This window comes from Emydura macquarii, unplaced genomic scaffold (genome assembly GCF_026122565.2).
Source record: "Emydura macquarii macquarii isolate MOO-44397 ecotype Brisbane River unplaced genomic scaffold, CSIRO-AGI_Emac_v2 contig_3113, whole genome shotgun sequence".
Classification (NCBI taxonomy): Eukaryota; Metazoa; Chordata; order Testudines; family Chelidae; genus Emydura; species Emydura macquarii.
The window spans coordinates 440,817-464,318 of record NW_027133250.1 but is presented as its reverse complement, the minus strand read 5'-3'; the positions used below and the strand labels follow the sequence as shown (position 1 = coordinate 464,318).

At 47.0% G+C, this 23,502-nt stretch overlaps 1 protein-coding gene across 4 annotated transcripts in view; it reads right to left on the bottom strand.

The window, feature by feature from the left end:
• Positions 1 to 23,502, bottom strand: part of KDM1A (lysine demethylase 1A) — a 111,809-nt gene that overhangs the window by 7,921 nt on the left and 80,386 nt on the right. For all 4 annotated transcript variants that reach the window (XM_067530770.1, XM_067530768.1, XM_067530771.1 and 1 more), the window contains 2 exons: positions 22,600 to 22,787; positions 6,966 to 7,080 (listed from right to left, as the gene is read on the bottom strand). In XM_067530770.1, the coding sequence (XP_067386871.1) occupies positions 6,966 to 7,080; positions 22,600 to 22,787 (303 nt within the window). The remainder of the gene's footprint in view (positions 1 to 6,965; positions 7,081 to 22,599; positions 22,788 to 23,502) is intronic.

Here is a 23,502-nt window from a genome sequence, read left to right as displayed (position 1 = left end):
ATGGCTACTGCAAGGCCCAAATGTGCTCCAGCATGGAGTTGACGAGAGGTCTTAGATCTCATCAGTCTTTGGAGCAAGGAATCCATTATGGCTTAGCTCAGAGCCAGCAAAAGGAATTTGTACATTTACGGGAAGATATCCCAGGGCATGCTGGAGAAGGGTCACAACAGGGACGTGCAGCAGTGCCGCATAAAGATCAAGGAGCTGCGGCAGTCATATCAGAAAGCCAGGGAAGCTAACAGCCATTCTGGCTCCTTGCCAAAAACATGCCGCTTCTATGAGGAGCTGCATGCAATTCTTGGTGGCGACTCCACCACGGTGCCGCCTCACAGCATCGATACCTCCACTAGATCACAGTCCATGGACAATGATGAGGACTCAGTGGACAAGGTGGAGGCTGTGGGGAGCAGGCTTCAGGAGAGCGGGGTGTCCATTCTCCCAGACAGTCAGAACCTGCTCCTGACCCCAGAGCAGTCCAGCAGCAACACAGGCCAGCAATAATGATCCCGGGGAAAGCACATCTGGTAAGTTTTTTTTCTTCTTAGCAGTTCTGTCCTTGTAAAGGGGGGGAGGGGATGAAGAAGGGGATTTCAGATGTTCAGCAGACTTTACTGGGGGGGTTACCCCCCGGAACAGATTATTTATGTGCAGAGATATGCTCCAAGAATCATCAGCTGATATCTCAAGGAAACTTTCCTGTAGGTAATCTGTTATCCTTTGCACAAGGTTTTGGGGCAGGGCAGTCTTGTTCCTTCCTCCCCGGTAGGATACTTTGCCATGCCCGCTGCAATGAAGGGAGCCAGCATCATGGCAGAACACAGCATAGCGGTATGAGGGCCAGGCTGGTACCCCTCTGTGTGCAACAAATCTTCCCTTTCCTCGTGTGCTACCCTCAGGAGACTGATATCGCTCATGGTCACCTAGGGAAGACGGCGCATGTTTAAAATACCCAAGCTGTACAGCAGATACCCTGCACCTCTCTATTCCCCGTTGTAGTGTCCTACCAACTCACTTTAATTATTTTGATTCGGCTTCAGAAGAGATTATTAACTCCCCCGCGCTGTCTTCAGATCCCCTGTGGCCGCCTCGTGACAAAACAGCCATCCAAATTAAGCCATGTTGCCCAGGCACCGCTCTAATACAGGGCATTTGAAATGAGCTTTTTAAAGATCATTAATCCTCTCTATAGCAGAGTAGAGTGGCCCTGGTTTACCATCTCTGTAACGGCACAGCGAGCCGACCCTTCTGGGATGTTAGGAATAGAATGAGAGTCTGGGTTTGCCTTGTGTACTGCAAGGGGAGTATTTTATACATTGTTGCAGTTTTTTCATTTTCCTGGGTCTGCTAACAATGGCAACCATGTGCATTTCTTTTCCTTCTGTAGACACCTCGGCCTTGGCCCAACCCTCTAGAAATGCTGCGGAAAGACTCGCAGATTAGAAAGAGGGGAAAAAAAAAAAAGAATCAAGAGACGACATGTTTGGCGAGCTCATGAACGCCTCTGCAACCGCAAAGACAGATCTCCGAGCGGTGCAGATGACCTTGTCCCAGAATATGGACATGGACAGGGAGAGTCGCAGAGCAATGCAGGAGCATGACTGCAGCACCATGCAAGAGATGCTGCGAATCATGCACGACCAGGCAGACATGCTCCGGCAGCTTGTGGAGCTTCAGGAGGAGCAGAGGTCAGACAGAGTCCTGCTGCAGTCCCTCCATAACGCTCTTCTGCCTATGGCTTTGCTGCCTTGTCTCTTCCCCACCCTCAAGAGGTCTCGGAGGAGAATGGCCAGGCTGCAGTACGTGATGCACTTCACCCCGGTGGAGGCGAGCAGAAAGCAGCGGTGGCCCCGCTGACAGCTGGCCTGCAAGAAACCATGCTACCCCTTGAGACTGTGAACGAATACCTCCCCCCACACCATGACTTGAATGTTCATAAATAAAAGTTTGCATCATTTCAACACGTTTCTTTATTAAATCGTATCTTGTTTGGGAGGGATTTGAAGGGTACTGGTATCGATGGTGGGGGAGATGTTGAACAAAGGTAATCATCATACAGGAACAGAAATCTGTCCTGCATCTCATTGCAGAACCTGGTCTTCAATGCTTCCCTAATGCAAAGCGCTCTGCGGTTAGCTCTCAGCGTATTGCTGGCATCTGACTGCTCATAATTGGCGGCTAGTCTTTCTGCCTCCACAGCCCAACCCTGGGGGAACCTCTCCCTCTTCGCTTCACACACATTATGAAGAACACAACACACAGATATCACCGATGGGAGGTTCTTTTCACTCATGTACAGCTTAGTGAGCAGACTCCTCCATCTGGCCTTTAAACGCCCAAATGCACATTCAACAACCATTCTGCAAGTGCTTAACCTGTTATTAAAACACTCCTTGTCGCTGTCAAGGTGCCTGGTGTACGGCTTCATTAGCCAAGGGAGCAAAGGGTAAGCAGGATCCCCCAAGATCGCTATGGGCATTTCCACACCACTGATGTGAACTTTTTGGTCAGAGAAGAAAGTGCCCACCTGCATGTTAGAGAACAGCCCCGAATTCCGAAATACATGCGCGTCATGTACTTTCCCAGACCACCCCACATAGAGGTCAGTGAAATGACCCCTGTGATCCAGAAGGCCCTGCAGGACCATGGAAAAGTACCCCTTGCAGTTTATGTACTCGGTTGCTAGGTGGGCAGGCGCTAAGATAGGGATGTGCGTCCCATCAATGGCCCCCCTGCAGTTTGGGAACCACATCGCGACAAACCCGTCCACTATGTCCTGCACATTTCCCAAAGTCACTATCCTTCGTAGCAGAAGTCTATTGATAGCCCTGCACACTTGAATCATGGCAGCACCCACTGTAGATTTCCTGATTCAGAATTGATTCCCAACAGAGTGGTAACAGTCGGGGGTTGCCAGCTTCCACAGAGCAATGGCAACTCTCTTCTCAACCGTCAGAGCTTGTCTCAAGTGAGTATTCACGCGCTTCAGGGACGGGGCCAGCTCCGAGCAAAGTTCAAGGAAAGTGGCCTTTCAAATACGAAAGTTTTGCAGCCACTGGTCATCATCCCACAGCTGAATAACGATGTGGTCCCACCAGTCTCTGCTTGTTTCCCGGGACCAGAACCGGTGCTCCACGGAATGCAGATGATGCGTTACAGCCTGTAGCAATCGGGAATTGTTCTGCTCGATAGCCTGTAGCAGGGCAGCCTCGGTGGCATCATAGTTGCCTGTGCTTCGGCTTCTTGCTCTACTTCGAAAATATTCAATGATAAGCCGCGATGTATTTGTGACGCTCACAATAATAGTGCAGAGTTGAGCTGGCTCCATGTCTCCACATTAATGGCAAGTGTGTGGCATAAACAAATGGTGCAAAAATCAGTTTCCTGTTTGTTTGGGGGAAGAAGGGAGGGGGAAGAAGTGTTGCATCATGGGACAATGAAACTCATCCCAACAGCCACTGCAGCTAGTTGCACTGTGGGATAGAAACCCACAGTGCACTGCTTTGAATGTTGACAAGCGTGGCGAGTGAGGACGCACAAGCCCGGTGCAAAGAGCCTGGTGTGTACATGCTCCAGCGAATTCTAAAAATCGGCAGGTGAAAGTTGACTTTAAGTAAGTCGACTTCACTCTGCAGTGTAGACATACCCTAAGATACAGCCAGAGATCCACTTGGAGATCCTGTGGGAAGAAATAGCTTGTCCTTCGCCTCGTTCCACACTGGTAAGAAAACTTAGGTGATTTTCTGATCTGTTTTGTTCTCCATAGGTAAAATGCCAAAGTTCATCTCACATCAAGGGAACAAAGTCTCTTTTCTATGTCAGAGGTGGAGGGCTTCGGAAAGAACATAGGTAAGTGGATAGTCTATTTTATGTGAAATTTCAAAACTTTAGAGGAGAGAATTTTGGATGTAGTCATAGTGAGACCTTGACTTAACGAAATATACCAGAGTTTGCCATTAGGACCTCTAATTCACCTATCTATCTGGCTGAAGTGATGGCAACAAGTAAAGCTACCTTCATAGACAGGTGTTCAAATATTAAATTAAGGTACCATTGAGGGGTTGGTCTTATTTCTGGTGGGAAAGTTCTAATTAAGCCCTTTAGGAACCTGGAAGCGAACCTGTATTGAACTAAGAGAAAGACTGGTCATCTTGAGGGTAAAGAGGTAATCCAAAATATCAGGAATGGCTGTTGTCTCAGGAGATGTGCTGGGCCCAGATAGAGGAATGCTTCCACTTGCCTAAATAACATTTTTTTAGTGGAGTCCTTTCTATTAGGAGTAAGAATAGCTTGACAAGTTTTGGAACAGAAATGTTTTAGAAACGTTGAATAAAGAGGTCCGGGAAGGGATGAATGCTGATGGGTGGTTGGTTGACATATTCAGGAGACCTAGGAACCAGAAATGCTTGGACCATTTGGGCACAAGAATGGTCTGTCCTGTCAAATTTTCTGCAGTGCTCAAGGAAGCAGTGGGATAGGAGGAAAGGTATAGTTCAAACTGTCTGTCCAAGGGAGTAGGATAGCATCGCCTCTGGAGAACTGGCTTTGAGCTCCCCTAGAACAGTACATGCTGCATTTCCTGTTTGTCTGCAATGCAAATAAGTCCTGAGAAAGTGTTCACCACTGAGCTGTGTAACTACCACTCATGGCCAGCGGCAAAGTGCCAGCTGAAGCTGTCTGCCAGCAAATTCTGGGATCCTGGGAGGTATGCTGCCCATAGGGTGAAGTGGTTCTTTATATACCAATTCCATACACTGACTGCTTCTATGGATCTTGCTCCTCCCTATTTTTGAATGTACAGTTGCCATATTGTCTGACATTATGAGAATGTGATGAGATTGGATTAATGGTAAGAAAGCCTGCATGTTTCTTGGACTGCTCTGAGTTCCAGGAGATTTATGTGCATCCTGGTTTCCAGGGGCAGTCAAGTGTCCTGTGCTGTGTGACCATCTGTGTGAGCCCCCATCGTACCTGTCCTGTTGCATGTGGAGGAAACGAATGCCCATGCACACTTGCGCACAATCTTTCCACAAGGTCAGACACACTTATCTCGATGGGGATTGTCACTGAAGTGTTCATGCTGTATCTGCTTGGTATACATACTGTGTGAAGCCAAGCTTATAGGCAGGGGAGGTAGAGTCTAGCGAATGGCCTTGTGTAAGTACACGATGTCATGACCCAAAAGAGTAAGACAAATCCAAATCAATGTCCACAAGTTGTGCACAACCTGACCTATCAGCCTGCTTCTGGCTTAGAATCGGTCCATAGCCTTTGCCCTGAGTGAGTCTAAGGTTGCTCCAATGAAATCTATAGTCTGGGTTGGCGTCAATAGACTTTTCCATGTTCACAGAGATTCCCAGAGATGGTAGGAAATGGAGCAGCGAGAAGGTTGGTGCTATGTTTTCTGGACGTGTCATGCCTGTTAGAAGCTAGCCATCTAGATACAGGAAGATGATAGAACCATCCCATCTGAGATGTGCTGCTATTATGGACAATACTTTCACGAAGACCTGGGGGCAGTTGCTAGACTGAACCAGAGTACCTGTATTGATAGTGGTCAGGACCCATCACAATCTGAAGACTCTCTGTAGGAAGAGTGAATATCAACATGAAAGTATGCGTCTTTCATACCAAGAACTGTGAACCATGTCTTTCTAGTGATTCTAGTGGTATTATCGATTCCAACGTATTTACAAGATTAAATTCCCACATGGTTAAAGACACAGATGCCGCAGGCTGAGGATGGGGATCTCCACTCTTCTACCTTTCTGGGAACTAAAATAATATTTGGAATAAAACCTTTTCCTTTAACTTGAAGTACCACCCACTGTATTGCTCTCTTTTGGAAAAAGGATTTTACCTCAAGAAGGAGCTCCTTGTGACAGTGGTCCCTGAAGAGGGACGGTGAAGGAGGTTTTTGCAGAGCTGGTATAGCCAGAATGGATGATAGCTGATATTCAGCACCCATTTGTCTGCTGTTACTGCCCTCCAACTGTGGGAAAATTGTGTTAAGCATCCACCAAAGCAGAGTGGAGCCGGCTAGAGATGACATCAATAATGCTTTGCAACTCCCTATCATCCCGTCAAAAGCATCTTTTGGTTAGGGAGTGAGGCGGGGTAGCTGCAATAGAGGTGGATAGGACAGTGTATCTTGATTTTTGCATCCTCTGCCATTAGCAAGGTGGCTCGTAAGAGCACTAGTAGTAGAAGGGCTGCAGTAAAGGTCTTGGCTTATAAGATTGCTTATGGTACTTCCTCTTCAGGGCTAGTGTATACATGTCCAGAGAGTGAAGGGTTGCTTTGGAGACTTTTAGTGAATGAAAAGACACATCTGTCTTCTGGTGGAAAAGATCAATTTCATGAAGAGCAAATCCTTCATGGTGTTCTGTATCCTTCAGAGGAACCCCAAAGATTGTAACCAAAATTCCAGTGTGCAACACTACAGCAATCACCATGGATCTTGAAGCAGTATCAGCAGTGTTGACTGCAGCTTGTAACGAGGTTCTTGCCACTAAGCTGTCCTTCAAAATAAATACCTTTCTCCCCCTAAGGACTAAATGTTTGGCCTCCTTATCTGCAGGGCATCAGTCTGCACCACCCCAGTGCCCTTGGCACAGATCACAAGGACAGCAGGGATGCTGGCACAGACCTACAGACACAACTTGCTAGAATTTTCTGGTCTCAGGTGCACGGAGCATATGCATACCCACTATGGAACACACACAGGAACCAGCACTCGAAGAAGAACCTGAACTCTTATTTCCAGCTCTGCCAATGACCTGTTTGATGTTTTGCAAGTCACTGCTCCTCACTGCCTTAGTTTGCCCATCTGTAAAATGGAGATAGTGATACTTTCTTCTAAAATCTACTGAAGAAAAGCATTATCATCATCATTAAATAGCTTTTTCTAGTTCTGTTACTGAGAAAAAGACAATGACATGATAAAACTGAGCACCCAATACAGTTACCTTTGTAGAGATTCCAGAATAGAAAAAGTTCTCCTCTGCTGGCAGTAGTGCTGCCAACATGACCAAACAAATTGACACTTGGATCCCAGAAGACACGGTCAAAACATAATACCACCTAGAAATGAGAGGATTCAAGAGTTAAAAGGACCCAAAACTGAATATAATTATTCTCTGTACAACTTTTCATGAGGGGAAGCTCAGAGCATTATTAAAATCCAGTGAATACAAAATAAATTATGTTTATATTACCTTTTTTTTTTACAAAAGTATCCCAAGGCAGTTTGCTACCTCATTAAAAAGCTACGATCAAAGAGGTCAGTTCACCCACCACGGCAGAGTACACATCACCACACAACAGTTTAGAACAAGATGTGAGGAAGACCTCCTGAACTGAAAATGTAGGGAGGATTTGGTAGTGAAATTCTGTAAGATTTCACACTTCTAAAAAAAAAAGGAGGTGCCACATCATCTTTAACAGCCACAATAGGTTGTAAATTTCAATTGCATGTTTGTGTTTCTATCAATACAAATGTCATCTAACCATGCTGAGGGCACTGGTTCAGTACTTACTGATGAAAAATGCCCAACACTCCTACTTAAGTAACCAAACCAGCTATGTCTTGCTTATACATTCTTGTAGGCACTCTTATGGATCTTGCTATCTAGCACATTGAATGTTTCACAGACTATGACTAAATCAGGAGGATTGCTTGGAACTAGAGAGTCATATGGATTAGCAGTGCAAGCACACCATAGTATCAGGCTAACGTCCATCTACAGTTACACATGTAAACCCATTTGCCGCTGTTAGGACAAACTGCTTGAAAATTCAAAGACAAGCAAGAAGATGGGAACGTGGATCTGCAAAGGTTGAATTACTGGACTTTTTATTTAAAATCTATCTTCAGAAAGAAAAAAGTATAGAGTTAAAATCAACTAATAAGGAAGGCCCCATAAAATAACTGGATAAAGAGAAGGGAAGGAAAATACTTAGATAACTTAAGCACACTCAAAAATTCTGTCTTCCACTGACTAGTTTTGAAAACTCATGAGGATACAGGAATGTACTAAAGATTGGAGTAAATTACTCGTTATTAATACTTACCTTTAGAAAAGGAAATGTGTGACATTTGCTATCACAGTCCTTGAATTCTAGTTTACATTCTTAGTAAAACAAAGACTGGTTACTTATCTTACAAGAACTGTGGTTTGAGATGTGTTGTCAGTAGATTCCACTTTTGGTGCACATACGCCCCATGTGTGGGGCTGCACCCGTCTTTTGGCTGTCCTCTCGTTTTCCACAGCCAACTTGAACCACCATTTAGGTCATTTGACAACAAAGAGTACCACAGCAACAGAATTCCAAATTAGTGGGGAAGGACAGTGGGTCATGGAATCCTTGGGGATAATATATCTCAAAGGACCACAGTTACTGTAACACAGGTAAGCATTCTCTAAAAGTGACAGTCCACAGATTCCATTGTTGGTGATTAACCAACAGTTGCCTAATTGCTTGGAGATGGGTAAGAGGAGTGCTATTTGAATAGTGATTGCAGGACAGCCCTACCAAAATTAGCATTCAATCTGGAAGCTTGCACTACGAAATAGCAAGTGACAAGTGTGTGGACCAAGCTCCACATTGCTGATTTACATACATCTCTACATGCTCTAAGGTATGGGAAATGTTATCTAAACAGGTAGCAGAGCCTGTCCGAGCTCTAGTGGAATAAGTTCAAATAAGACCAGAAAGATCTTTTTTAGGTAACTCCTGTTTCAATGGCGCCTCATGAGAAGGGTCTCAGAATAGGGATGGGAAAGGGGGTTGGAACCACTTGAAACCAGATGGGATAGCCCTTGCCTATTACCTCAACGACCAACCAGTCTGAGGTTATCCCAGCCCAAGCTTCTTGTAAGTAAGATAAGCGGTTGAAGTAGTCAAGTCAGGCCTTCAATACTGGCACCACATTTGTTGCCTGTTTCACACACCAAGCAGTGAGAAAGCTGAGAAGGCAGCAGAGGCTCCAGTTGGCTCCAGAAAGGGAGGTTACTTACTGTAACTGATGGTTATTCGAGAAGTGTGGTCTCTATCTGGATTCCACAAGTGGATGCGCATGGGCACCATGCGCCTGAGCTGGAACTGTTTGAAGTAGTCTCTGTTGATCCACATGTGCGCTCTCCATGTGGCTGCATCCAAGGTCTTCTGGGACTGCATGGGTCGATGCTCCCTTGGTTCCCTCTCATCGACAGGTGCTAAGTCTGCAGCAAAGGGAATGGGGGGTGGGACTGGAATCCAGATAGAGACCACACACCTCAAAGAACCATCAGTTACAATGAGTAACTTCCCTTTCTTCTTCGAGTGCTGGTCCCTTTGTGGACTCCACACATGGGTAGCGTAGCGAGCAGTCATCAGCATGGAGGTAGATGCGAGGGCTTAACAGATGTGAGAGTGTGCAGGACTGCTCAGCTGACTGGCGCGTCGATTGCTGCTCAGTTGACTATAGCATAACGAGTGTGAATGTATGGATAGAGGACCACATTGATGCTTTACAGATATTTTGCCACTGGATGTCCATGAGGAGGGTGGACATGGTGGCTTGAGCCCTGATGGAGTGGGCCATGATACCCGGTGGTATCTGGAAAGGGAGTAACGTTCAGTGATGTACCAAGTAATCCATTCTGAGAGGTGTTGGGAAGAGAGGATGCAGCCTTGATTGTTCTGCTGTTGTGAGAAAAGTCTGGGTGATACTTGGAAGACTTGGAGATAAAAGGCCAGCACACGATGGACGCCGACAGAGTGTAGTATGTGCTGTCTGTTAGAGAAATGTGGTTTAGGGTAAAATGTTGGCAGATGGATAACTTGGTTGAGGTGGAATGGAGAGGCCACCTTTCTGAGAAATGTAGGATGGAATCGTAAGGAGATTTTGTCTTTATGGAAACCGTCAAGGGTGGGTCCGCCATCATGGCTGCCAGTTCACTGACTGTTGGACATGATGGCTACTAAGAAAGATCACTTTCACAGAAAGGGAGGTGAGCGGGCAAGTGGCCAGAGGCTCAAAGGATGGTTTTGTGAGGCTTGAAAGGATGAAGTTCAAGTCCCAAGGGGTGGTAAGGTTTCCTGATCTGAGGGAAGGTGTTAAGAAGACCGCAGAATAATCAAGTAGTAGTTGGGTGGCTAAATGCAGAGAAGCCATCTATAGGTGGGAGGAAGGCACTGACTGCCGCCAGGTGTACTCTAATGTAGGCAAGGCCTGAGTGGTGAAGATTAAGCAGATAATCTAGGATAGTAGGTATGGACACGATGTCTACTGAGTGATGGTTGTTGGATGCCCATTCCATAAAGCATTGCCATTTGGCTTGGTAGCAAGCTCTGGTAGTGGGGCATCAGCTGTGGGTGAGTATGTCCCGCAGTGGTATGGAACACGCATTGTCTATCCATGAGCTCCGTCCAAATACCAGGCTGGGAGATGCAGAGGGTTCGGGCTGGGGTGGTGGATTTGGCCCTGCTGTTGCATGAGAAGATCTGGAAGAGTGGGGAAGATGAACTGAAGGGTAGGTTCAGAGGTGAAGGAAATGTGTGAACCAATATTGGCAGGGACAGAAGGGGACTATGAGTATGAGGACTACTCGGTCCTACCTCACTTTTTAGAGAACTTGGAGGAAGAACGGGATGGGTGGGAAGGTGTAATGTAGTCCCGATGTCCACGGGAGGAGAAAAGCATCCCTTTGTGAGTCTTGCCTGAGGGCGCTTCTGGAGCAGAAGAGGGGAAGCTTGTGGTTGGTAAGTGTTGCAAATAGGTCCCATATTGGTGTGTCGCACTGATGGAAGGTGCAGTGAAGAGAGTGGGGCTCATGGATCTCCCACTCGTGACTGCAATGGAAGGAGCGGCTGAGCATATCCATCAGGGTGTTGTCTGGGCCTGGTATGCAGACTGCATGCAACGTGACATCGTGTCATAGACACCAGTTCCATAGCCGGACTGCCTCCCTGCAGAGGGCTTGTGATCTGGCTCTGCCTTGTTTATGTATACGACTGTTGTGATGTTGTCCGAGAGAAACTGTATGTGTTTGGTGTAGACAAGGGGGAGAAGCACGCTAGACCACTCTTAGTTCTACGATGTTGATGTGCATCCTTGCTTCTCTGGGGATCCATAGGCCCTAGCTGTGTGGCCCTGAATATGAGCAACCCAGCCTACGAGCGAAGTGTTCGTGGTCATGGTGCGGTCTGGGACGGAGTAGCTGAAGAGGGTGCCAGCCATGACCTTGGAGCCAATCATCTAAATATGGAAATAGAGCGTGTCCGAGGCATTGTATATAGGCCACAACTACTGCGAAGACTTTTGTGAATACACAGGGGGCAGTGGCTATACCGAAAGGAAGGACGTGGAATTGGTAATGGGAATGTCCCACCGTAAACTGAAGGAATTTGCGGTGGGTGGGGTGGATATCCACCTGAAAGTATGCATTCTTCATATCGAGAGCCATGAATCAGGCCCCAACAGAAAGGGAAGGGATGATTTGATGAAGAGTGACTATGTGGAAATGGAATTTGCAGATATATCAGTTCAAGGCCCTCAGATCCAGGATGGGGCAGAGATCCCCTCCTTTTTTTCCCATATAAGGAAATAAGAGGAGTAGAAGCCATGGCCCTGATAATGGTGTGGGGCCCATTTTAGGGCCCCATTTTTTAAGAGTGTGCTTGTTTCCTTTCACAGAAGATCCAGTTGAGCTGGGTCCATAGAGCTGTTCGGGGGGGAAGGAGGGGACGGGAGTGTGGGGGTGAGGAGGGAAGGCATGGTACTCTATAAGATATCCCTGGTGTATATCCAACACCGATCGATCGGTGGTAATCTTGCTCCAACTATGAGCAAACAGAGCAAGATGGCGTCTGAATACTATTGGGGAGGCTGAGGAGAGGTTCCTGGTTCTCTGATGAAAAGTCAAAAGGGCTGTCTTGAGGGGTGTTGATGGATGGTAGAGGTGGAGGCAGCAGAGAATCTGGGTCCTTTGGGAGCGTTGGCAATGGCGGGGTTGTTCCTGTTGACGTGGGGGGTATGGCTAGGTCAGTGAACCAGCCACTTTTGATAACGGGCAGGGGCCGGGGTATATAGATCCAATGACCCTAATGTGGCCCTAAAGTCTTTGAGTGAGTAAGTCAGTCTTGTCGCTGAAGAATTTGTTATTATTAAATGGATGCTCCTCCGAGGCATTCTGACTTCTTTGGGGAAGATATCTGGAGCCAGAAGTCCTTTCGAAGCACCACTCCTGAGGCAAGGGAGCATGCTACTGTATTCGCGGCATCTACTGCCACTTGGAGGGAAACCTTGGCCTCTAGCCTGCTCTCTTCTATGATGGCCTTGAACTTGGATTGTTTGTCCTCAGGTAGGGAGGCTTCAAGTTCTGTTAACTTAGTATGATTTAAAATTGTACTTTGCCAGTATGGCTTGGTAGCTGGCAATGTGGAATTGTAGACCCGCCGAAGAGTAGAACTTGTGCCCAATCAGGTCGAGTTTCTTAGCTGCTCCATTTGGGGAGGTGGGAGGAATGTGGTCTGGGGGTGTTGTCTTGCTTGCAGAATAGCTGTTTGCACCACTAATGAGTTAGGTAGTGGGTGCAAAAAGTCCCTGTTTTTAGCCTCTCAGCCCACTTGGGTGTTGGGGTGCATGATGCTGGTGCATGCCAGATTGCTTGGAATAGTTGGAGGACTGAGTTGTGGATTGGCAGTGCAACTTGTGAAGGAACTGTTGATTGTAGGATATCTAGGAATTCATCCTGAGGGGGTCTGTGATGTTCTCTGCCTGGAGATTGAGGGCCATTGCCATCTGTCGAAGGAGGTCCTGATATTGACTGTGATCATTCGATGGGGAGATTGACAAGGGGATGACAGCTTCATCTGGAGACGATGATACACCGGTTGGGAATGGTTGTTCCGACTGTTCCGGTGGTACCAGCGGTACACTGGTGCCCTGTGGTTCATTATAAGGGAGGGGCAATATACTCTGATGGAGGCCTGTACTGGGAAGGTGGGAGGCAGCACTCACCAGCCATAGTACAGGTCCCAACCGTGCCAATAGGGTCGTTGTTCCCTTTGTGTTGGAGGGCCCTGTGGGTATCTAAGCCCCTGGTGCTGTGGTGGTACATACATCGATAGGCTATATGATTGCATCAGTGAGAATGCTTAGCCCAGGTCTGATGATGAATCTAAATCCGACTGCTGTTCTGGAAAGGGCAGCACCGTCAAAGCAGGCAGAACCAGCAGTGCAGGTGGCCTGCCAGGGTGTATGATAGAGAAGCAGCAGTTCGTCATCTGAAGATGGTGGCTAAACAATGCTAGACGATCCAGGCTGGCGCAGGAAGCCCTCAAGCGGTAAGAATAGTTCCACTGCTGGTGTCAGGGACGACAGGCAACCGGTGTGCGCAGTACCAGGAATGATATGTTGGACGGACTCAGCAAAGTGGATGGAGCCTGGGGTTCTGGTGGTTGAGGTAGTAGTTGGCACCGGTTTGTCTTGGTGCTTGGTCTTGTGCTCTGCTTTGGATCTTTTGTGTGCTGATGTTGTGGTGTCTGGGCACAATTTCTCAGCTGGCTTGTCCTGGTTTGAGGAGGGAATGCTGCGCTTAGGTGTAGTCCTTCTTGGGGATCCATTTTTATGCCCATGACTGTGCTTCTTGTGTACATGATAGAATTTGGTCAGAACTGTTGGTACCGCTGATGTCACCCTGGCAGGAGATGCACTTACCACCGGTGAGAGTGGGTGCTCCAGTGGGTCTGTCGATGCCACGTCTGGGTGCGCATGCGGACACACTGCCTGCTCCATGAGGTATTTTTGTAGCCAAAGCTCTCTTGCTACACTAGTTCTAATTGGGAAGGAATAGCAGTGGAAACAGGGTTACTTACCAGTAACTGTTGTTCTTTGAGATGTGTTGCTCATATCCATTCCAATATAGGTGAGTGCATGCCACCGTGCACTGGTTCCCGGAACTTTTTTCCCCTTAGCAGACCCCATAGGGTCAGCTTAGGCACCCCCTGGAGTACTGCACTCATGCCGCGGTATATGAGGCACCGCCGACCCTACGGGCCCTCAGTCCCTTCTTTCTGCCGACTCCGACAGCGGGGATGGAGGGTGGGTGTGGAATGGACATGAGCAACACATCTCGAAGTACAACAGTTACTGGTAAGTAACCCTGTTTTCTACTTCATTCCTGGACTCCCTTCCAGATTTCCCACTGCACTAAGACGATGGGGCATGCACAAAGGAGAACTACATTCCTCCAAGGATGATGATGAGGAAGGGGAGGTATGTTCATGTCAGGAGTACCTTGTGAGCAGATGGGGACACTGATGGTAGCTGAAGATTTAGCAAAATTAGAGCTTGCCTACACTGCATGGCGATTAACTTCACAATGTATTTTGCTGGTCTGCCCTTTGCTTTTTTGAATAAGGCCATTCAGAGGTAGTAGATCATCATTGGCAGCCAGGACAGTCTAAAGGGAATACAGAGGGGATTACTACCCAGATCAACTCCACATGGCCCTACTAACCTTAACCTTTCTGATATCATGGAAGTGCCTCCAAAACATAACAAAATTACAAAGCTAAACCGGAAACAATTTCCAACACCCCACAGCCTCCCAGGCACAACCACAAATGAAAACAGAGTACACTGCACACTCAAAAATCTCCATCTAGCCGCCCCACACATACCACTCACTGTCTCTGAGGTCCCCGCAAGACTAGGAAGAAGCTCAGGGGTGGGGGAATAAATGTTAAAAATGCTATAACTGCTTCTCTGGATATGAATAATTACTTGTTTTTCCCCATTCCTTCAGCCACGGCATCTGCAGTGGCCAGACCCTCAAGGACAGGGCCTTTATCAAGGGCTGAGCAGCTCACTAACTTGAGGGGGATGAAACCGAGAACGTGTGATAAAATGTACACAAATCTCCTTGTAGGCTGGCCCCCAGACTGAAAACAATAAGGCGTTGAAGGTTGTATTTGCGGTCAGAGTGGAAAGAGAGACCGGGAGCTATCCAGACAGTGCACTGTAGTCAGCAGACACACTGTAAAGACAGGAACATGCAGAATCAACTCCTAGAGGTGATACGGAAGCAGAATGCTTTGCTGCAGTGCATGCAGCTAGCAGGCCCACAGATAATCCAGCACCCTCAACCAACACCCAGCCACGTTCTGCAGTCCCTGGTTACTGGGAACACCAGCATACGTTCCTCACTGTGCTCCCTGCAGCCTTGCTCTCAGAGGCCATTCCCTTCCCTGGCCCACGGTCAGGGCAGTGAGAACAATGGCACCTGGGAGTCCAGCTTCCTCAAGCCATCTAACAAACCTGGTAAATTTGAATCCCTAAACACTGGAAGGGAGAAAACCAAGAAGAGGCAGAGTGCCTTGGGGTCTCCCTCCAAATTGCTGTGTGCTGCCCTCCACTGAACTGCATCCCTTTAAAGCAGTGTTTCATTTTTATTTTAATTTACAGATTCCAAGGCCAGAAGGGATCATTGGGACCATCTAGTCTGACCTCCTGCATAACAGGCCGGAGAACTACACCCAAAGAAGAGGTTACTCGCCTTGTACAACTGCAGTTCGAGATGCTTTCCCTATGACTGCTCCACTTCAGGTGTGCATGGGCCTCTCGAGCCCTCCATCAGAGATTTTCAGCTAGCAGTGTCTGTTTGGCCCAGGCATCCAACCTAAGCCTCCTCATGTCAGATCCCAAGGTTATACAGGGGTGCATGGACAAACCACCTTCTCTAACCCAACATCCTCTAGGGAACAGTATGAAGTGGAGGGGAAGGACGGGTAGTGGAGCATCCATAAGGACACATGTCAGGGTATAAGTATATAATGTAAGTTTATATAAGTATTTAGGCCTGTGTATTTGCCTGAGATGCGATTCTGGGCCTCTGGGCCTGCTTGGAAGTCAAAATCTCAGCTACACGTTAGCAAAGAACAAAGACAGTGTGTTCCTCTTGCCTGTCTGCAATTAGATGGGTTTTTCTTTATTATTGTGAAAAGATAAGGGATGTAGTTAAAATGTTTCAAGGGTTAGTGAAGGTGTGATATATGAATGCACAAGTGAGGGAAAGCTCTGACTCCTCTTCAAGATAGATGCCATAGCAAGGACAGGCAAATGGCTGAGAAAACAGGGGAGGTAAAGGGAGGTGTTAAAAAGAAACAAACAAGGTCATAAACTGACCATGGCCAAGATGTAACCCCACTCCCTGCCCCTCCCATGGAGTACAAAAGGGGCTGTACCAAAGCCCCCAGAACCCCCAAAACAGAATATGACCATATATTGAAAGGGGTGGTATGGGGAGTAGGGCCTACAGGTGTAATCGGTGTACAGAACCATGGTCAGGGAAAGAGGGAGTTCTATGGGTGTACAGAACTAGGATTGGGGGTAAGGGAACTCTATTGGTGTATAAGAGAAATAAGCCTGACTGGTGTGAAGGGCTTGGAGGTACAGTTATGGTTTTAAGCTTGTCAGCGTAACCCTCAATAAACCCTTTGTGCAGTGCCTGCAGATTGGACTCAGGACTGTTGCTTTCTGGCGAACTGTGTCTGGGAACTGAGAGGGAAAAGGGCGGGGGAGCCCTAACAACATACATCTCAGATACAGCACGAGGTGAGTAACTTTTTCTTCTAGTAGGGTCCTTATGGGTGCACCATTTCAGGTGACTTCCAAGCAGCATTCTCCCAGGAGGAGGGAGTTTCAGAACAGAGTTCAGAACTGAAGATAATAATGCAGAACAGAGAATTGCACTGGATCTTATGGCATGGGTAAGGGCATAATGTTTGGCAAAGATATGTATTGAAGTCTAGGGAGCAGCCTTACATATTTCAGAAAGGGTTACATTCTTCAGTAATATTGTAAGATGTTGCCTGAGATGTGGTAGAATCTACTATCACCCTAATCAGGGGTTGAGCACCTGCAATCTCATAACAAGTGATAATACAACCAGATATCCATTTTGACAGTCTCTGAGTAGAGAGAAAAAATCCTCTGGATCTATTTATCTTCAAAATTGCCTGGTCCTATCTAAATAGGAAGGCCAAATCTCTTCTAACATCGAGGGTATGGAGGAGGACTATGAGGTTTCAGAAAAAATACTGCCCCAACTCTACAAGCAGACATAATGGCAACTAAGGTGGTACTGGAAATGATCCTGGCCTATGGTGAAGTGTAGGTATCAATATATGAAAATAGGCATCTTGTAGGTTGAGGGCTGAAAACCAATTCCCTTCCTCCAGTAAGGGAATTCTAGTTGCCAGAGTCACCATTCTGAACTTTTGAGGCTTCACGTGCTTTAAGACTCTTAGATCTAAGATCAACCTCCATCCTTCCTTAGCATCAGGAAAAATGGCACCTGACTCCAGATGAGAGCAGTTGAGAGGCATTAAAATTAGAACCAGTCTGAATCTGAATCCCTGCATATGAGCAGAATGGATAACTGTGGCCAAGAAAGAGGACAAATATCTTTTGTCCAAACACAGCGCAGGAACAGGGTGGAAGATCCTCTGCTTCCAGGTTGATCTGTCCAGGAGAGGAGAGGCAAGGCAAATTTGAAACTCAGTGGGGAGCCTTCAGCATGAAGGGATCTCCCCTATTTTTTCCACATTCTACAATTACCTGGAAATATTATAAAGGCTCATAATTAAGTTTTGGTTTTCTCATTACAGAGGTGCGTCTTCACTGCAATGAGATACAGAGACTTTCCTCTTACCCCAGTTCAAACTCTCTGTTAAGTGGTATGTGGAATATGCCAATGGAATATATTGCCCTCAAATCAGGTAGGTATATTTGAAAATCTCCATCCAAAAGAGGAGGTTACTTACTGTAACTGGAGATTCTTCGAGATGTGTGGTCTTGATCTGTATTCCACATGAGCATGTCTGGAAAGTTTCCTCCAAGCAGCATCCGTTGACCAGCACATGCACAGTGTCTCCCCCTGTGCTCCTGACTGAGGGTATAAGGGACAGTGTGCGTTGACACTACTCCAGTTCCTCCTCTTACCATAATGTAACCAAGTCTGAAGCAGAGGGAAAGGAGAGCGGGTACTGGAAAACCACATATGTTGAAGAACCTTCAGTTATAGTAAGCAACCGCCTCTTCCTCTTCTTCAAGTGATGATCCCTTTGTATAGTCCACAAATGAGTGCCTTGCGAGCAGTGATCACTATGGAGGTGGGTGCAAGGAAGCTGATGGCAGAGCCATTTGCAATAAGGCCTGACCTACTGCTGCATCTGTGGCTGCCACTTGAGTCAGGGTACATAGTGTGCTGTAAATGAGCGGACAAATTGCCATGTTGCGGCTTTGCAAATGTCCTGCAATGGGAGGTCCGACATTGAAGCAGTGGAGGTGGCCTGTGCAGAGTGAGCTGTAACACCCACAGGAGAGGGGAAGTTTGGCATCTGGTAGCATTCAAGTATGCAGTCCAAACCCACTTAAAGATCTTTTGTGAGGACATGGCTTAGCCCCTTGATCTCGCTATGATGGCAACTAAGTCTCAGACTTTCTAAAGGGCCTAATTCTTTGTAGGTAGAATTCTAGGGCACATCTGATGTCAAGTGAGTGTAGCTTCCTGTTTGGAGAGGCATGTGGTTTCAGAAAAAATACAGGTAAGTAGATTGACTGGTTGAGGTGGAATTTGGACACAACCTTGGGGAGGAATTTGGGGTGTAACTGCAGTGGGTCTGCCATCATGGTTACTGGCTCACTGACCCACCTGGACTAAGTAATGGCTACTAGGAACGCAACTTTCATGGAAAGGTAGGTCATGGTACAGGTTGTCATAGGTTCAAAGGGCAGTCCTGTGAGAGCTGAGAGGATGAAGTTAAGATCCCACTGAGGCACATATTTGACAGTAGGTGGGGAAGTCCTGACCAAACCTGTCATAAAGCATGCCACTGATGGGTGCATGAAGATAGAGCATACGTCCACTGGGGCAAGGGAGGCACTAAGTACGGCTAGAATGCACATGGAGGGAGCTGAGGGCTAACCCCAATGTTTGCAGGGTGAAGAGATAATTAAAGACAACTGGGATGGTCACCATGTCAAGAGAACAGTGATAGCGGTGTGCCCACTCCAAGAAGTGTAACCACTTTCCCTGGTAGATGTCCAGGTGGACTCTTTCCTTCGCTGGTTAAGGATCCATTGGATTGGGGCTGAACATGCACGTTCTATGTTAGACACTCATCCAAACACCAGACCGTGAGGTGAGGGGAGTTTGGGTTGGGATGCTTGCGTCTCCCTCAGTCCTGTGAGAGAAGATCCAGGAATGATCAGAGGCTGACCAGTGATCGGGTAAACCAGAACTGCCATGGCCAATAGGGTGCAATAAGAATGATGGTGGCTCCATTCCGGTGAACTTTTTGGAGAAGCTGAGGCAGAAGGTAAAGGCATACTGAAGGTTGCGTATCCAGGAAAGCATCATTGTGAGAGTCACTGCCTACAACCTCCTTTGACCAGTACATGGAAAGCTTTCAATTCATCTGTGACACAAAGATCTCACCAGGGAGTTCCCACTGTGCAGACAGGGTCTGTCAGGAGTGCGTTGTGTAGTTCCCATTCATGGTCTATGCAGAGAGTCCTGCTCAGGTGTGTCCGCCAGGAAATTATGAGCACCCAGGATGTACGAGGCTTCCATGATCACTTGGTTTCTGACACACCAGTTCCACAGCCTGACTGCCTTGGAGCAGAAGGAACAAGATCTCACCCCTCCCTGCTTGTTGATGTTGTCTGATAGGAGCTGCATGTGGAGAGTATGTATGAGTGGAAGGAAGGCTTTGCAGGCAAGATGAACCGCTCTGAGTTCCAGGATTTTTATTGTGTAGCCTGGCTTCACATGGCATCCATGCACCTTGCACAATGTGTTTTTCCAGATGGCATCCCATTCTGTAAGGGAGCTGTCCATCACGATGGTGGCCCTCTGTATGGCAGGGCTGAAAGGAGTCCCGATTATGACCTTTGACGGATTGGAGCACCAAGTGAGAGAGGCCAGAATATCTGAGAGAACAGTAACGCTGGAGTCAATGTGGTCCCTGGCTGGCTTGTGGGTTGAGTTAAGCCAGGCTTGTAGGCACTGCAGGTGAAGTCTTGCAAGCATGTCCTGTAAATGCAGGCGGTCATGTGCCCCAAGCGAAAGAGGCACCAGCGCACTGTGGTGTGGGGCTCGCAGCAAATGCAAGCAATCAGGGTGGTCATCATGGAAAACCAGTCCATTGGAAGGAAGAGTCACGTAGAGACTGAATCAAGCCTTGCCCCTTTAAAGTTTACTGTCTGTGTGGATGATAAAATAGACTCATCTTCATTCACAGAAACCCCTAATGAGACAAGAAGGTGTCAAGGAGACTGAATTGCAAATATAACTTCTTGTTGTGATTGTCCCACTGGAAGCTAGTCACCCAGGTACAGGAATACAGTATGTCTTTGGTGTCTCATTGAGGCTGCTACAACTGCAAACACCTTTGTAAAGACCCTTGGTGCTGTTGCTAGGCCAAAATGGAGGACACGAAACTGGCAGTGGTGTTGTCCAACCTTGAATTGGAGGAACTTCCTGTGAGATGGGTGGATGTCCACATGGAAGTATGCATCTTTCACGTCGAGAACTGCGAACTACACTCCCTCCTGGAAGGAGGGAATTATCAATACCAGTGTGACCATCTGGAATTTCAACTTTCCAATTAATATACTTTGCTGATGAAGATCCATGATGGGCCTCCTCTTTTGGCAATGAAGAAATATGGTGAGTAGAACTCTCTCCCTGGTATTGACGTGGGACACTTTATTTAGCACACTTCAGGAGCAAGAAATCTGCTTTCTGCTTGAGAATCAATTGGTGGGAGGGATCCTCCGAAGGGGGTCGGGTGAGGGTGGAGACACTGATAGGGCTATGTCCTGGTACTTCTTTGAATCAGATGACAATTCCACTGGAAACAGCAGTACTGGGGAGTCCCAAACGGAGAGATAGGAAAGGGGCCTCTGCTGCAACAGGAGTAGCAGTTCTTCCTCAGGTATAGGAATGTCCTCGAGAATGGATGGGCTTGCAGGAGCAGAGACTGTGGGAAAGGCAGGAATACCTCATCCTCCATATGTCCCAGAGACAGCAGGGCTCCCATTAAGACTCCAGAGGGACCCAGTTCAGCCACTGGAGCTGGCTGGTCTGCAGACTGACGAGGCGGCACCAATAGAATCTGTGGGGGTGCACTCCTAGTTGGGTGCTCATTATGTCTCGGTACTGAGATCACTGGTGGTACAGAGGATCCTGCTGCTTCTTTGCCTTACCCTTCAGTTGGGGAGCCTTTGGCACCAGTTTCATGGGATCCACATGTGACATCTTACCATGTCTGGCATAGCTCAGGGAGGAAATGCGTCTCTTATGAGCCATCTGTTCTGGGGATCTGCTCTTGTGCCTGTGAGAGAGTTTCTTACTTGCATGGGGGGCTTGTCCTTGGGCTTCTGTGCCGATGGCTCCACACCATGGCTTGTGCTCGGAGGGGCACTATCGGTCAGCAGAGGCCACTCTACAGGATGGTATCCCTGGCTGGGATCAGATTGCGTCCAGGGTCTCACAGCCTCTTCCATCAGGAACGTATGGAGTCGGAGATCACAGGCCTCTCTGGTCCTGGACAAGAAGAACTTACAGATGCCGCACTTTGCTGAGATGTTCGCCTCACCAGACAATAGAGGCACCATTGATGCTGGTCACAGATGGAAAAGGAATGAGGACAGGAGATGCAGTTCTTGATGCCCAGAGCCCTGGGCATCAGGTAGCGAGGGGTTCTTCCACCCAACTGGGAAGGGGTTCTATGCTAATTATGCTACACTATACTGAACTATCCTAAACTAAGCTAAGAATCTCTGAAAATCTATTTACAAAGGTATACAGAACAGCTCTCATCGACATAAGAGTGAAGGAGGAATAAGGGCTCCAAATCAGGACACGAGGCAATAAGAAGGAATTGGAGTGGTGTCGACTTGCACAGTCCCTTAAGCCCCCAGTCAAAAGCTCAAGGGAAGACAATGTGTATGTGCAGGTAAATGGACACTGCTTGGAAGAAACATCCAGACTCGGGTACATGTGGAATACATACCCGGACCGTCACACAAAGAACCAACACTTATTGGCATTTCATTTGACAGTCTCAGAGACCAAGGACTGAAGCAGCTGAGGACTGAGCTATCCTCTTACAGAGGCGTTCTTCCAATCTATACCACAATCAAGGCATAGTGGCACTGATACATACCAAGATGGGTGCACCAGATGTAAACGAAGGCTTTTTGCTTCAATGCTACACTTACAGGTTTTGATGCCACTTGGTACCTGAAAGCACACTACAAAGGTACACAGTAAAGAGGAGAAATATCATAGGAAGTACAGGGAGGTTCCAGCTCTTATGGCAGGAACGGAAAAGACAGAGTTTGTGTGATTTCCTTTTATGGATGTGCTTCTAAGTCAAGCTCAGTGCATCTCTCAGTTTTGCACACAAATGGCTTTTCATACAATTCAAAGAATGGGGTTCTAGAAAGGGGGGAAGTTGCTCTCCAGCTCATCATCATACATTCCACAATCTAATTTATCTTACTCATTCCTCTAACGAATTTCCCCTCTCCCATCAAGTTACCTTGTTAAGATTGCCAAACCCCATTCTCTGCACAGCAGACATTTTCCACTCAGGAAGAGGAGGCACAAACTGTACAGCAGGTGGTTGCTGTTTCAGCACTCCCAAGGGAAGAGTGCACAGGACAGCATCACATTTATAAATAAAAGTCTGGCTAGTGGAGCGGGTGTTCACAGCTATCACTTCACATCCTGGTAAAGGTAAGGAAAAATAGGGATTTAGACATTTAATAGACCTATTTTTTCCTGTGGGGAAAAAAGTGCATGATCACATACTTAGAACAGTGGTTCTCAACCAGAGGTACGTGTACCCCTGGGGGTATGCAAAGGTCTCCGGGGGGGGAGGGTGTTCATCAACTCATCTAGATATTTGCCTAGTTTTACAACAGGCTATGTAAAGAGCACCTGCAAAGTCAGTACAAACTAAAATTTCATACAGACAATGACTTGTTTATATTGCTCTACAGACTATACACTGAAATGTAAGTACAATATTTATATTCCAATTGGTTTATTTTATAATTATATGGTAAAAATGAGAAAGAAAGCCATTTCTCAGTAATTGTGTGCTGACACTTTTTTGTATTTTTATGTCTGATTTTGTAAGCAAGTAGAATTAAGTGAGGTGAAACTTGGGGTACTCAAGACAAATCAGACTCCAGAAAGGGGTACAGTAGTCTGGAAAGGTTGAGAACCACTGACCTAGAAGATTGTTATAATGCATTTGCACTGTGGAACAGAATTTAGGTTGCACAGACAATCTTAATTCTGGTGTGGTCTAATTTTGGAACCTGCAACGTTAGCAGCAACATTAACAGCATTCAAGGAATTCAATATTTGAATAACTGAACAGTACTTATATACTTGTATTACAGCATTGCTGAGAGATGCCAATCCATATGAAGGC